Below are 15,566 nucleotides of genomic sequence, written 5' to 3' on the forward strand. Positions count from 1 at the left end.
TCCCCCTCTTGAGAATTGTTAAGCTTAAAAATTAAATTCTGCAGCATACATGTGCCTCTTCAAAAGGCATTTGTGTAATTAAGTTTTGTGCATTGGGTGTTGTGAAGTTATTATTGAAACGTTAAAAAATTAGAAAACTTTCTAAATTCAGGTCTGTCAGGGTTATAAAAATTCTCTAGGGAGAAAAAAGCAACAGGAAAATAACAGCAATAAACACCCTTTGTTCATGCCTCTCAAAAATTTTAAAGCAAGGTCATAATTCTGTTACTTGTAATAACAAATTATCAGTAAACAAAAAACCTTTTCGTGTTTTAAAACTTAAACAAACACACGAGTATTAAAATTTGAGTCTTTTATATTTCTATTAAAATTATTTTTAATCTGAAAAGTATATGAAGTTTGTAAAGTGGTTCATGTCATGGGCATTTTTTAGTAGCTTAGGCTCCTTAATCTGCATTTAGGTGTTTCTTATATTTTGTCTTTTTAATTGCTCTTTCCTTCCCATGTTTGCCATTCAAATCTAATAGTCAAATAACATTTTGTAACATTTTTAACTTTGTTTTTGAGAACCTCTGCATTGAAAAAAAAAAAACAGCAAAACTCCTTTGTTAAAATTACTGCACATGTTTACAAAGTTAATTTTTTAAAAACTAAAATAATACAAGTAAGCAAAATAAGTTGGTCAGCTTTCCTTAACAATAGTGTGTAAACATTCCAAAACTCTAAACTAAGCCTAAGCTCTTTTAAATGCATAATAAATATAGCAAAATAGCATTGCCATTTAAAAAACTTAAACCAAATAGTCTAAACCTTAAAGGCAATTAAATAGTTCAAACAGTGGCATAAAAGCCATTTTAAAAACAAAAACAGTGTAATAACTAACTAAATAAATTTGTTCATAAATTAATGTTCATAAAATTAAACCTTAAGTAGCTTTGTCCTTTTTCTTAATTTCAAGCCTAATTTTAAACTCAAAGGTAAGTAAAAATAATTTTGCATTTTCCAAGTTTAATCTTAAATTGTCTCTGTTCATGTTGTGGTTAGCCTTTTTTAAAATAATATTGTTAATTAGCATTATAAAGGTACCTAAATTTTATAAGCAAATTAACAAGTGTTAAAAATAATTTGGTCTTCAGCTCTAGGTGTGAAAATACATCAAATGCCTTTAACTATATTTTATAATGTCTGAACATCTTGTTAATTTGGTATCTAATATTTTTTACAAATTATTCACTTTAAGTCTTCATAGTAAAAACAGTTGTTTGTTTTTTAAGTCAGTTTTTTATACCTTTAATAATCATAGTTCATACTCTTGTATTTAATCATAAAAACTTTAACACTGTATTACAGCTGTCTTGCTATTCTAATGTGAAACCAATTTATCACAAACCTATTTATTTACAGCAAATAATATCATGCTTCAAAGTAAAAACTCCTTCTGCAAGTGCTCACTAACCATTTTACTTAACAAAATTTTTTAACTGCTAACATTTTACTTCATGTTTTCAATTTCATGTTAAAATTGTTTTTAAAATGTTTTGTGTTAAAAACTAAACCTTAAAATTTATTTTCAGCAAAGTTCCACTCCAGCTACATTAAAATAATTTTTTTTTCTCACAAACATGCCGGCTAAATACTTTCAAAGCGCTTGTCAATTTTTCTAATGCAAGTTTTCATTCAATCCTTTTGTTCATGTGTGCGTGTCATGAGTGAAAGTGGCCACAATGTTGTGTTTCATGTTGTTTTTGTTCTGTCTGTTTATTTGTTATTTTTGCATTTCATAATAAATACAATTTTTATAGCCTTATCCATTTTTAAAATTTCAATTAATTTTTACCTGGCTTAGTCTAGTCATCTATAAACTATGAAATCCTGCCAAATATCCTGTGCTAAGCTAGCTTTGTCCTATCAGCATGGCATAAAAAGTGGGAATTGGTAAACCCCAAAATTCTCAAATGGCCATCAGGAATAACTTTTTCCTGGAGAATTTCTGGACTTTGCAATCCCCAACTTTCTGCTATGTGTAGTTAAGGCCAAATGTAACTAGAAAAAGAAGCATCTAGCTTTAATATAATAACTATAAGTTTAAGAAAAATCATTTAGGTTCAGTTTTTAAGTTTTTAAAAAATTAGCTATTGTTAATTATAAAAAAAATTTTTTTTGTGCTAAAGTCTAACAATGGTCAAAAGGCATTCCCGTGGCATTCAAAAATAACCATTTTGCCTCCTGCCAAGCAGTTTCCTTAGCCTCTTGCAGTCCTCTCTTCATCCACTTCAAAACAGCCTGTCACCCCTCCTGCTAGCCCACTCTTCCTGCTGAACCTGTTGCTAACTCTGCCTAAAAACAAAGCTAAAACTGACTCTGCCTGGCAGCTCCGAACGCCCACCACTGACACTGACAGCCTCTGTCGCAATTTGTCTGCTCCACCTGACTCTCCCTTGCAAGACGGTGACAACACCTCTGGTTTCTTCCCTTCTCCCTTTGCTGCTCATCGTCGTCATGGTCAAAGCCTCCTCCAGTACCTGCTACTCACCCATCCCACCGTTCAAACTGCCTCACTTCACCAACAATACCAACCTTCTGCTATGCGGTATGAAGCTTCAACAACCATGGCATAACTTTAAAACTAGTGGTTATACTTGAACTTTGCCTTTTGGTGCCCAATATAATTTCCCCTATTGCAAATTGTAATCAAATACCTATCCTTAATTTCTCCTTTCAGTTCATAATTGCCCCCAATTTTATCCTTTTTGCCTGTTTCACTGGTTTATCTCCCCCATTGTTTCACATTTGTTTCTTCAGTCTAAAAACTACTGTGTTTTCATTGTTTTAATGCCTAACTTACCTGTCAAACCAGTCACTGCTCTCACCCTAGCCTTATTCATAGGCCTGGGTGCTACCGGTGTAAGCACAATAATTTATTCATTGGTTCATACTTAAAAATCTGTTACTGCCTTAAGTATAACTGTTGTTACGAATGTTTCAAACTTACAATAAGTTTACAATACTTAAAGCACACTATTGTATCCTTAGCAAACATAGTGCAGCTAACCACTGTGGTTTAATTTGGTATTTTTCTTTTTTTTTAGGAAGGGGGAATCTGTGTAGCCCTTAAGGAACAATGTTGAACAGTGTTCAACACATTGGTGATGGTATGAAAGAATTTCTGAACCGTTTTAATCAAGAACAAAGTTGGTACCAGGGCTGGTTTCTCTCTTCTCCTTGGCTTCACACAATACTGTCCACTGTTTTGGGACCCCTCATTAGCCTCATGCTGCTCCTTTCCCTTGGCCCATGGGCTCTCCGCAAACTCATGGACCTTGTTAAAAATCTGGCAGATGATAAGGAAAAAAACCTCTGTTCAGGTTCACTGCCAACTAGCCCCACGTGTTTCCTGTAAAAACTTGGCTATAGTCACTAAGCCGCCCCTCCAGCCACTAAGTTTCCAGGAGATTGAGCGCATCGCTAACAGACGGAGCTCGCTCCGGTCTTTGTGCTCTCGGCTGTGGAGATGCCTACGACGGGATTAGTAGGGTCCCAGTTAGGGCATGGCCCCAAAAGGCTACGGCGTATAATTCGAACCTCCGTGCACACCCACCGCGTCCGTAGCCATCATTTTAAATGCGGCTGATGGCCATGTCCGACCTGGTCAAACCCTGCAGCCTAAGACACGGATCTTCCACCCACTCACGACTTTCCTTCTTTTATTAGAAGAGAAAGGGGGAGATGTTGGAGACAGTGTACTGTCAGAGATCAATTTTTCTGTCTTCTGTCTTTTATGCAGCCTTTCACCTAAGGCTGCCTACCTGCAGACTTTGCTGTAAGCTTTTGAGCTAACAGGAAAGGTATTTCGCAGCTGAAGGAGATTTTCTTTGAAGCCAAAGAGAAAAGTGAACACCCCAATGCCAGTTCCAGATTTAGGCCACTCCCTTTAGCTTCTTTCCGGAGTTAATAGCTATGCTTCAAAAACCTGCCCCTTCACAGACTGATGTTAGCTCCAGATAAGCGGGCTGCAGATCCCACTTTGGAGACATAAGGTCTCCCTCCCCTCTGAATATTTTACTGCCTTTGTTCTATAGCCTTCGCGCCAAAAAGTATGATTGACATGTCCTTTTTACCTGCCCATTTCTCCTCCTCTATATAAGAGATGCTGGACCAATAAATTTTACCTCTGACCGGATATTTCGCCTGAGGTCTTCATTACTAACCTCTCTCAGATTTTTTACAGGTGTGGTTGTTCTTTTAACCCAGCCAAATAAAGGTGCGGACGTTCAAGAGCCTCCCAGCCGCTTCCCCGCTGGCCGGGCCCCTCCGGGGGGCTTTAGGACCCCGCAACGAATATAATAGTCAGTGGAGCCTCAGAATGAAGACAAGATGGAAACAAGAAGAAAGATCTGTATGTTGGCTCACTCAGAGCTTTATCTCTCAGCAAGAATATTCTCTTTTCTTTTTCTATAAAATATTTGAGCAAAGCATCTTCTTTTTATATCTTTATGCACCATGACTGTAGTTGGGGTTCAGTCATAAAAAGAATATCCCCCCTTCACCAGTGCAAGTTTCCCACCACCAATGTCCCCATCTCCTTCCTCCCTGATGCCTTGACTGTATTTAAGACAGTCATTCTACTTCTCTCACTCATTAACATTTTCATGGTATTTGTTAGTTCAGCTATTTATCTAACTGCACTCACAACTCTTTGTGGTGAGTTTCATATCATGAGCCAGTCCTTCCAGCCATCATCTCTTTTGTCTCTGGGCATTATTACAAGAATGCCTTTTTTTCTTGAAACCTGTAGATGAGTGAGACTATTCTGAGAGTGTCTCTCTCTCTTTCCCTCTGACTTATTTCACTCAGTATGATAGTTTCCATATTCTTAAAGCTACTTCTATATAGGGGCTGAAGTGATAGTATGGCAGGTAGGGCATTTGCATGGCATGAGGATGATCCAAGTTCATTCCCTGTGGTTCTGTGAACATGCCAGGAGTAATTTCTGAGTGTAGAGCCAGGAGTAACCCCTGAGCATTGCCACGCATGGTTCCAAAACCAAAAACAAAGGAAAAAACCGCTACTTCCATGCACTCAGCACAAAACACACACACACAAACACACATATCAAGAGCAAGTATATGGGTTTCCTGATGCTGCTGTACCAGTGAATATATAATATAATAATATAACACAATATAATATATAATATTATAATATAATGGATATATAACATAATTATATATTTAGGACCTGTTTCTTCTTGAGGTGTGAAGATCTAACATGACTAAGAAAGCCAAGGTAAGAATATATTGGAATGTTCCAATATTCTACTTTTCCTTTATCTTCAAAACCAACACTAGGAAACCTCTGATGTTCTCTAATATTCTAATTGCTTCTTGAAAGGTTGCTATGATTCCAAGTCAATGCTTAAATGCAGGGGCCAAGATGATAGCACAGCAAGTAGGTGTTTGCCTTGCCCACGGTCAACCTGAATTTGACCTCCAACATCCCATATGACCCCCCAAGCCTGCCAGGAATAATTTCTGAGAGCAGAGCCAGGAATAATTTCTAAGTGCCACTGGGTATGACCCACCTAGCCCCAAGACAATGCAATTCCTTTTGTTATGCACAGGTCCTGGGCTAGATTCTGGGTGTCCTTAGGGGTAAGGAGCATATGTTTGTGTACTGCAATGTAAGGACTCAAAGTTTTCACTCCTTAACTATCATGGAAAAAGATGTATAGAGAATGGAAATCAACCTTTTGCCAAGAGCACAATATAAAGACAAATTTTAATACTGCACACTGAAGGCAATGTTGTAAACTAAATTTGTCTCAATGAAAATATTCATGCATAGTCCATAATTTCAAACTCTTTTATCTTCATTCATTTAAATGTTATTTTTAACATTTTATGAAGATAATGTGGTTACAATAGCACTAATATTTATATTTATACTATTCATAAAAGACTTCCATCACCACCAAAGTACAACATTGTCCTATGTCACCCACTTTTCTTGGCATGGGGTAATGAACCAAAATTTGGTTTCTAAATCCAGTAAGAAAAATCTGTAAGGTCTATATCTTATTTTTGGGAACTAAACTTTCTTATTGGAATAGAACCACAGGCATTCTTTATGGATTGTCAATGGCAGCTTTCACACTTAAATGGCAAATTTAAGTTGGCAGGACATGGACCACATTATCTACAAAATCTAAAACATTCACTTTCTGGTTTTTTTAAAGAAAAGGTTTTCTGGCATGTTATCATTACCTACTTTTTTCATTGCCAAGAATGTATTTTAAATTTATAATGTTATACAAAAATTTGACAGTGCTTAAATCATTGAACAAAATGGCATATAATTTAATTATATAATTATTATTTGGATAGTATATATCAGTGTTTACTGGTATTTAATAAAGCACTCAGTCAAACACTATCTATATCACACACCCCCGAAATTCATGAGTTTTATTTTTAATTTCTAGATGAAGAAAACAAGATTTTAAAAGAATAATATTTTAATGAGACCCAGGAGGACCAGTCCATGGCAGGATGCTTAAGACAAAGATCCAGGACTGCAGTTAGGGTAGAGAAGGTTTTACTATCACAATGATAGTTGGGACTGATCATTATGGACAAAAACAGGGTGCTGAAAGGGGATAAAGTGATATACATGGTACTACTTCATAATACTTAATAATAGTGCAAACCATAGTGCCAAAAAGGGGGAAAATGGAAGAGTGAGAAGGGTGCAGTATCTGACTTTCAGAAGCAGGCAGAAGAGAGGGTGGGAGGGATACTGGGGACACTGTTAATGGAAAACGTATACTGGTGAAGGGAGGTTTGACATTGTTTCACTGAAACTTAACCATGAACTAGTTTGGAACCATGATGCTTAAAATAATCATTATTTAAACAATAAATAAGTAAAGATAAAACAATTTTTGGTCACCAAATATGAAATTGTATCTTGAAATACCAAAATTAATACATAAAAGAACTAGCATATACACAAGTCTCTGGTTTCCAAATACATGTTTCCAAATGGCCGCAGTGCTCTGCTGTATATATATGAATTTGTTAACAATTTTTTTGAGTTACTTATATAATTGATTTACATTTGAATTATTGTGTGTGTACATAGAGAGTAATTATGGATATCTTTTCTCTGATGCTATTTTTAAATTTTTTGTTTTGGGATCACATCTGGTGATGATGTTCTGGGCTTACCCCTTGGCTGTGTATTCAGGATTCACTCCTAGTGGGACTAGTGGGACCATCTGAGATGCTGGGGATCTAACTTGGGCTTGCAATGCAGGTATTCTATCCGCTACTGTTCTATTGTTCCAGCCCTTGCTATTTAAGAACAAAACAAAAATTGTTGAAACAGATTTTTTACTGGAAGGTCTGCAGACTCTGTGACTTTCACATAAACTAAGATGTCTGGAAATGCTTTCTTGTCCAGGACCATCATTTAAGATAAAAATTGAAATATTATATATTATGCCACTTAGAAACCAATAAGTATGATACATACATTAATTTTTATGCTATTTTACCAAACATTTTTGATTGTTTGCAACATAAAACAAAGCCAAGAAACTACATTTACAGAGTACTTTTAAGAAATGAGGGACCAGAGCAATATTTCAGAGAATAAGGCTATTTGTTTTTGTTTTGTTTTGTTTTATTTTTGCTTTTTGGGTCACACCTGGTGATGCTCAGGGGTGTTACACCTGGCTATGTGCTCAGAAATCACTCCTGCCTTTTGGGGGCCATATGGGATGCTGGGGGATTGAACCACGGACCATCCTAGGTTAGCGAGTGCAAGGCAAATGCCTTACTGCTTGTGCCACAGCTTCAGCCCCACAGATGATAGGGTTTTTGTCTTCCATGTCGTCAACCTGGATTTGATCCCTGGCATCCCATATGATTCCATCCGGCCTTCCAGGAGTAATTCCTGAGCTTAGAGCCAGGGCATCTCTGGATGTGGCTCAAGAACAAAACCAAATAGAAATGGAAAACTTGGTGATATTTATAGAAGTACTTAAGAGAGAGTGCCTGTTTTGGAATTTTTTTTTGAAGAACACTTCCTTTTCAATCCATGCTGTATTCTAGCACTTTCTTTTTTAATTATCTTTATTTAAACACCGTGATTACAAATATGATTGTAGTAGTATGATTTCAGTAATGTAAAGAATACCCCCCTTTACCAGTGCCACATTCCTACCACCAGTGTCCCAAATCTCCCTCCTTCCCACCCCACCCACACCTGTACTCAAGACAGGCTTTCTACTTCCTTCATTCATTCACATTGTTAGGACAGTTCTCAGTGTAGTTATTTCTCTAACAGCACTCATCACTCTTTGTGGTGCACTTCATGTCATGATCTGCACCTTCCAGCCCTCATCTCTTTTGTCTCTGAGAATTATTGCAAAAATATCTTTCATTTTTCTTAAAACCCATAGATGAGTGAGACTATTCTGCATCAATCTCTCTCCCTCTCACTTATTTCATTCAGCAGAATAGATTCCATGTACATTCATGTATAGGAAAATTTCATGACTTCATCTCTCCTGATGGCTGCATAGTATTCCATTGGTATATGTACCATAGTTTCTTTAGCCACTCATCTGTTGAAGGGCATCTTGGTTGTTGTCTAGCCCAACCTTAATGGAAAGCAATATGGAGATTCCTCCAAAAATGGGAAATTGAGCTCCCATATGATCCAGCTATACCACTCCTAGGGGTATACCCGAGAAACACAAAAATACAACACAAAAATCCCTTTCTCACACTTATATTCATTGCAGCACTATTTATAATAGCCAGACTCTGGAAACTAATTACACTTTCAAGAAGGTAGTATTCCTGGGTTTTATGAGATGAGAAAATATATCAAAAATATACGTGCAAAATGCAAAGAGAAATCAACTTGAGCATTTGATATGTTTACTCATGAATATAATGATTCATAATTTATGGGGGGAATTAGGTATGTCTTTTATATAGTAAAGACATAACTTGTATTTGTACTGCTGTTTCATATTAGTGGTCTGTATTACTACTACAGCATTAAAAATCACCAGTATTAAATAAAGCACCATTATATAACATGTTTATTTATTTATTTATTTTAGTTCTGAAACTCAATATCTACTTTATTAGGTATATTATTTTTTCTCCAGGCTTAAGATTGCTTATCTATGAAAATGGATGGACACGGCACTTTCCTCATGAATTGTGATGATTAAAATATTGAAAAATGATGCACTAAACACATATAAACATACATTAGAGATTAGCAAACATTACTTTTTTGTTTATCAAAGAAAGACACTCAAGAAGAAGCACAACCACTGCCTAGTATAATAATCATTTCATAAAAGAAACAACATGGCCTCATCTAAGAGGTAAGGTTTGACCTAAAACTTACAGTGGTAGTTTAAAATTTGGTAATATTCCTACATTGCCATTGTTGTTCATTTCACTTTTTTTTGTGGGAGAGAAGAGAATGGATCAAGAGTGATATAGTGTGAGGAATTGCAATAATATATGCAAGGCAAATATTTTGCCACTGAGTCATATTCCTGGTCTCATATTTCTTCATAAGTAAATAAAAACTTCATCTTGTTTTTATTTTATTTTATTTTGGTTTTTGGGCTATACCAGGGGACAGTCAGGGGTTACTCCTGGCTATGCACTCAGTAATAGCTCCTGGCTTGGGGGACCATATGGGAGGCCAGGTAATCGAACTGTGGTCCATCCTAGGTCAGCCGTGTACAAGGCAAACGCCCTTTCGGTGCACCACTGCTCTGGCCCCTATTTTGTTTTTTATATATATTGGAACCAGGATCTTACAGACACCAGACAAGTGTTCTAACACAGAACCACTCCCCCTGGTTCAGAAAACTTCTGCTTAGGCCAGTTTTAATCTGCACACTAGTGTTCAGAAAACATTGCAGTGACTTTACAGTTCTCTTTTTCCATTAATATGTGCCTACCACTGCCTTGAAATCCAGTTTTTCTTTCTTTCTTTATATTTTTATTACAGCTTACTGACTAATATATTCATTCTTTTCAAGAATAAAGTCTAAATATCGGAAATTTTTGTCTAAATAAATTATATACATGTATATAACATGTTTATTTAATCATGGTATATCAGGTAATATATTGTAGCCCAATACTATTTTGAATACATATTTTAGACTTTGCCTATATGCATTTATTAGGAATATATGTCATAACTTCCACAAAATATGTGCAATCTCACATATTTAACTATAGAATAATAAAGATGGGTACATATATACGTATATATAAATATATATGACTGTTCTGTCCAAAGAGAGATGCTGTCTATCTTCCCCTTGAATCCTAACAAGCTTTGTTATTTACTTCATTAATAAAACAGGCAGAAATAAGATTCCAAGGCTCCTCAGATTCAGTTAGGTCTCAACAATTCTCTTTGCAGACACAAATTTGTATAAAATGTCTGATTTCCCTGAAATCACCCAGGTAGAAGGATCCAATGCCAGTGCTCTAGTTCTCAGTCTCCTTCCTTCCCTCCAGGATGAAAATCATACCATTCAGGCTACCTAGTCTTCACTTCCAGCCACACTGACCCTGGTAAATAGCAGCAGGTGACCTTCATCAATGCCATAGAAAAAGAAGTTGTCAGCAAAGCACTAGGAAGGCATTACTCCCTGAAAAGTTCCCCTGAGACTTAAAGAACTTATAACTGCATAAAAATAATAGCATTATGAATTAAAATTTTAGCATCTATAACACATAGATTATGGATGAGTTCAGACCATATAGACTGTTATAGAGTAATATACATTACCTATGGAGATTCACAATGTGAATTGAATATATTTATAATAATTAAATTCCATTCCTAAAAATTCTTGTATATCATAAAAAGCAGTAAAAATGTTGTGGGTGTTACACACCTAGTGATGCTCAGGGGTTATACACAGTGGTGTTTGGGAGACCCCATGGGATTGCTGGAATTGGACTTGGGTAGGCCACATGCAAGGCAAATGCTGACCTGCTGTATTAATCTCTCCATCCACAGCAATGTAAATTCTGTTGTAACTGTATTTTTCATTTCAAAATCATCTAAATCAGAGATTCTCAAACTTTCCATGTGATTTTTAATTACCTGGAAAGCTTTTGAGGTTCTTTATATCTTTGAAATATTGCTAATAAAAAGGTTGAGAGCAGACCACATCCATGACAATTACATCTGTAAGTGGAACCGAGGTGTTAGTATTCCTAAACCTGTTCAGATTATTCTAATATGCAACCAACTTTCAGGACTATTTGCCTAAATGGTCTTAGTATTTATAGAGTTAGAAAACAGATTGGCCAAAGGAATAGTAAACTATTTTGGACATAGTTTAAAAAGGCTGATGGAACCTACCAACCACCACATGTATGTCACCCAATACTCTACCAAGTTAAAGGACTATTTGGACAAGAAATAAAAGTATGTTCACTGATTATGACAACTGTTTTAATATATTATTACAATGTCTTCAGAGATAATTTCCTTTCGATATTAAGATTAGGTCAAATACATAGAAATATTTTCATATTTTTTCACTAATCCTCTGGTTTTAGGATTAACAATCTAGGAGTTGTAAAGAAAGTTCATTGATGCTCAAAAAGACAGTCTCAGTTTTCTTGCCATTCCTATTATATAAGGCTATAAAGATACAAGCATATAATTAATGATCTACTAATGGTTCTTGGCCAAGAGTGTTAAAATATCTTATTACTTCTGAAACATTGGGTTCAGGATTGCCCATGAAAAGCAAGAATTTTCTAAGCATACTACAGAAAACAGGAAAAATGCATTAATTTCAAGCTTCTTGATGAGATATTCTGTATAACTAATGTTGAAGTAGGTGACTCATTTAAGTGCTTTTGCATGGTCTGATGCCCATGATGATATCTGGAATAGTGATTTCTGTTTTAGTTAACTCCAGTTAATAATCATTTTTACAAGTAGGGAGATAAAGTGAGTAGAAACAATAATGTCAAAATAATGAGTTTAAATAGTAGAATTAAAATATTAAATCTAGTAGCTATTCTGCTGTGGACTTAAGTATTAGTGAGGGTCAGGATTTTTTTGAAAGATGATTTGGGCCGGGTGGTGGCGCTAAAGGTAAGGTGCCTGCCTTGCCTGCGCTAGCCTCGGACAGACTGCGGTTCGATCCCCCGGCGTCCCATATGGTCCCCCAAGCCAGGAGCGACTTCTGAGCGCATTGCCAGTAGTAACCCCTGAGCATCACCGGGTGTGGCCCAAAAACAAAACAAAACAAAACAAAACAAAACAAAAAGATGATTTGTAGGACACAAGAGTGTGGATCAATACTAAGATCTGATCCAACAGCTTTAGAATAGAAATAATGTAATTTTATGAGCCTTGCAGGAAATGCTGATGTTAACTAAATGTAACAAAACCTGGTGTAGACTTAACTACTTCCACAACATCACAAAGCTGAATACTTAAAGATGAGCGAAAATTATCTTATTTTAGCAACAATGATCATGGTTGAACAGAAATGCTTTATATCCTGATCCTCAAAGATAATGCATTCATGAAAAATAACCATATAATTTGCCAAAGAGCAGACAATTGTAGAGTTGGAAGGATGTTAAATCTGAAAGATGGGGAGCTGGAGAGATAACATGGAGAGAATGTGTTTGCTTTCCATGCAGAAGGATGGTGGTTCAAATCCTGGCATCCCATATGGTCTCCCGAGCTTGCCGGGAGCGATTTCTGAGCGTAGAGCCAGAAGTAACCCCTGAGCGCTGGGTGTGACCCAAAAACCAAAAAAACATCTTAAGAATGGTATATAACTGAGTACAAGTAAATATAATTATTAAAAAAAAACTGAAAAAAAAAAACAACAACTAAGGGATATCAGGAGTTTTAGATTCCCATGACTATAGAAAGTTAAAAGTTGCATTATTTCTAACCTTTCAACAATAAAACAGGTGGCATGAGTCAAAAAAGTGGTTTTAAGAAAACAAACCATAGAGTATGAAAGCCATTGAAGTTCAGGTACCTGTAATCAGGAATGAAACATAGGCACAAGGAAAGGATGTTAGTCATAGAACTAAGAGGAATCCAGCTAAAATTTTAATGTATTAGTAAAAATCAAGTTTGGAGGAGGATAAGAGGACTCTGGTAGGTTAAGAAATTGTGAGAGTTTGCACCCACTGGTGGCTCTTTTCATGTACTGATCTGATCATAAGAAATATCATGTAGTTAGTACAGCAGGAAGGCCTTAAATGTGGTTAATTTGGCTCAATTCCCAAAATTAGGAGTGATCTATAATAAGATAGCAAAGTGTAGGACCAAAACTTTTTTTAAAAAAGAAAAGGAATAAAACGGTCCTTATTGGAAAAGAGCCAGACAAATGCTTTCTCAGTTTTCCAGATTGAGAAAGAAGTGATCACAGCTGTGAGAAAATCAAGAAGCCCCAAGCAACACTTTTCTAAAAGATAAGGGGTGTAAGAACTAGTCCAGTGACTAACACACTTGCTTTGAAAATGGATGACCTGGGTTGAATTGCAAGCTCCACAGAGGGATACCTAAATTCTTTCAAGAGTGATCCTGAAGCATAGAGTTAGGAGAAGGCCCTGTGTACAATTAGGTGAGATCCAAATCCTCTTTTTCATAAAAGAAGTCTTAATGAAAAACTCAGTCATCACACACACACACACACACACACACACACACACACACACACACACACACAAGATACAGGTTCACTGTAGTCCTGAGAAGAGTTTTATATACAAGCATAATAATAATAATAATAATAATAATAATAATAAATAATTTTTGGTTAAAATGTGCAAATAACATCAGAGATCATCTATTACTGGGAAAGGAAAAAACCCAAATTCTCATGAAAGAGCAATTAAGGATATAGAGACGGAGTTTGGCAAAAAGAGAGGAGGTGGGCTGATATCTGTGATATCTAAAGCCCTATTTACAATGACTGTACAGAGACAATAAAGAAGTCTTGCCTTGATCCCAAGAGATCTGCCATTGATCAAGATGTCTGCGGGTTTGTCTTTGTCTCTTGCTAGATGGCACTACCTCCTACTGTTGACAATAGCCTATTTCAGGAACTCGTTTTGTTGTGTGCATTTCGATAATGTTGGCTATTTAATATATATTTTTCAATAAGTCTGTAGCTTTTAATATATAAATTATCAGATGAGCAGGACAGAATAAAGAAATGATGAGATGAATGAAATGTTGAAAGAATAAAGAAATGATGTCAAATAATATTCATAGCTGTATCTGAGAAAAGTCTAAGGAGATCACTGGCCATTTAAGTTGCATATTGCTTTTAAGAAAAATAATACCCCACAAAAGCAAAACTTTATATATGCCATATGCATTATGTACAACTCATATATATTTCACATAATGAATATTCTATGCAGTGTTCAGGTGAGTAAACATTTTGCTGCAGGATTTCTGACTTTTCATATATTTTCCTCATTTGGAAACATCATCACCAGTGACATACTCACAAGGAGAGCCTACTGTTCACAGTAATTTCTGTGAGAATCAGGATAAAGACATTCTGAGAACTGCATGGTTACCATACCATGTTCTAGGAAAACAAGGACTTATTTAGTGTATAAAGCAAGCATCAGAAAGAAAATCTTTTGCAGCTGCCTACTAATTTAATTCAATAAACATTCATTTTATTTCCATCTTGAGGCCATGAGAGACATGGGCAGTCAATTTAATAGAAGGACATGGTCACTTACTAATTTGATCCGGTGGCCAGGGGTGGCACTGAGTTCCCATGTGCATTCCTTCCTGCTTGGGTACTTGTCTGGCCAGTTGGGACTGGTAATAAAGCCACTTGGACTGTGGATTTTCTGTTCACACTCAGCTGTGCCAAAAATGATAACAATTATCAACGCTGAAATCTAGTCCAGCAATGTACCAGATAGAAAACAGTCTATTTACCCCCATATTCAGATTTCCCTGAATACTAACTAATCATCACTCCAGTCTCTGCTATCATCTTCATCTGCTTTTGGCAAACATTTTTCTGGGTATAATCAGGCTATGTTTGTTTTCTTGTTCACATGGAATTGAGTGTTTACAATGAATTAAATAAATGCCTAAAGGAAAATGAACTCCTATTTTAAACTGTTGGGTCTGTCAACCCAGATTTTAACAAATCTACATACATTAAAATCAAGGATATCAACACTTCCTGAGTAAAATATTTAAAGTAATGCCACAAGTGAAAACAATCAATGAATTAGTCCGATATTTTTTTCACATTTAACAGAAATAATATTTACAGCTAGTAAACATCACCAAATTACTTAATAAATCTTATATTTATATTTTTCTATAGTTCTAATGAGGTACCTGACCAGCATTCATTGTTAGGTTATACTTGAATACTTAAGAAATAATTTTAGTTGCTAAAGTAAATTAGCCTCAATCTCATGAAAGTAAAATGAAGAGCTATTAGCCAGAACAATTTCAAGGAGCTATTCAATTAA

General features: G+C 35.8%; 1 protein-coding gene across 1 annotated transcript in view; it reads right to left on the reverse strand.

Moving 5' to 3' along the window:
- TLL1 (tolloid like 1) overlaps positions 1–15,566 on the reverse strand; it is a 244,932-nt gene that overhangs the window by 20,304 nt on the left and 209,062 nt on the right. Inside the window, exon 18 of the mRNA XM_049772340.1 lies at positions 14,811–14,938. Coding sequence (XP_049628297.1) covers positions 14,811–14,938 — 128 coding nt within the window. The remainder of the gene's footprint in view (positions 1–14,810; positions 14,939–15,566) is intronic.

This window comes from Suncus etruscus, chromosome 4, assembly GCF_024139225.1.
Source record: "Suncus etruscus isolate mSunEtr1 chromosome 4, mSunEtr1.pri.cur, whole genome shotgun sequence".
NCBI lineage: Eukaryota > Metazoa > Chordata > Mammalia > Eulipotyphla > Soricidae > Suncus > Suncus etruscus.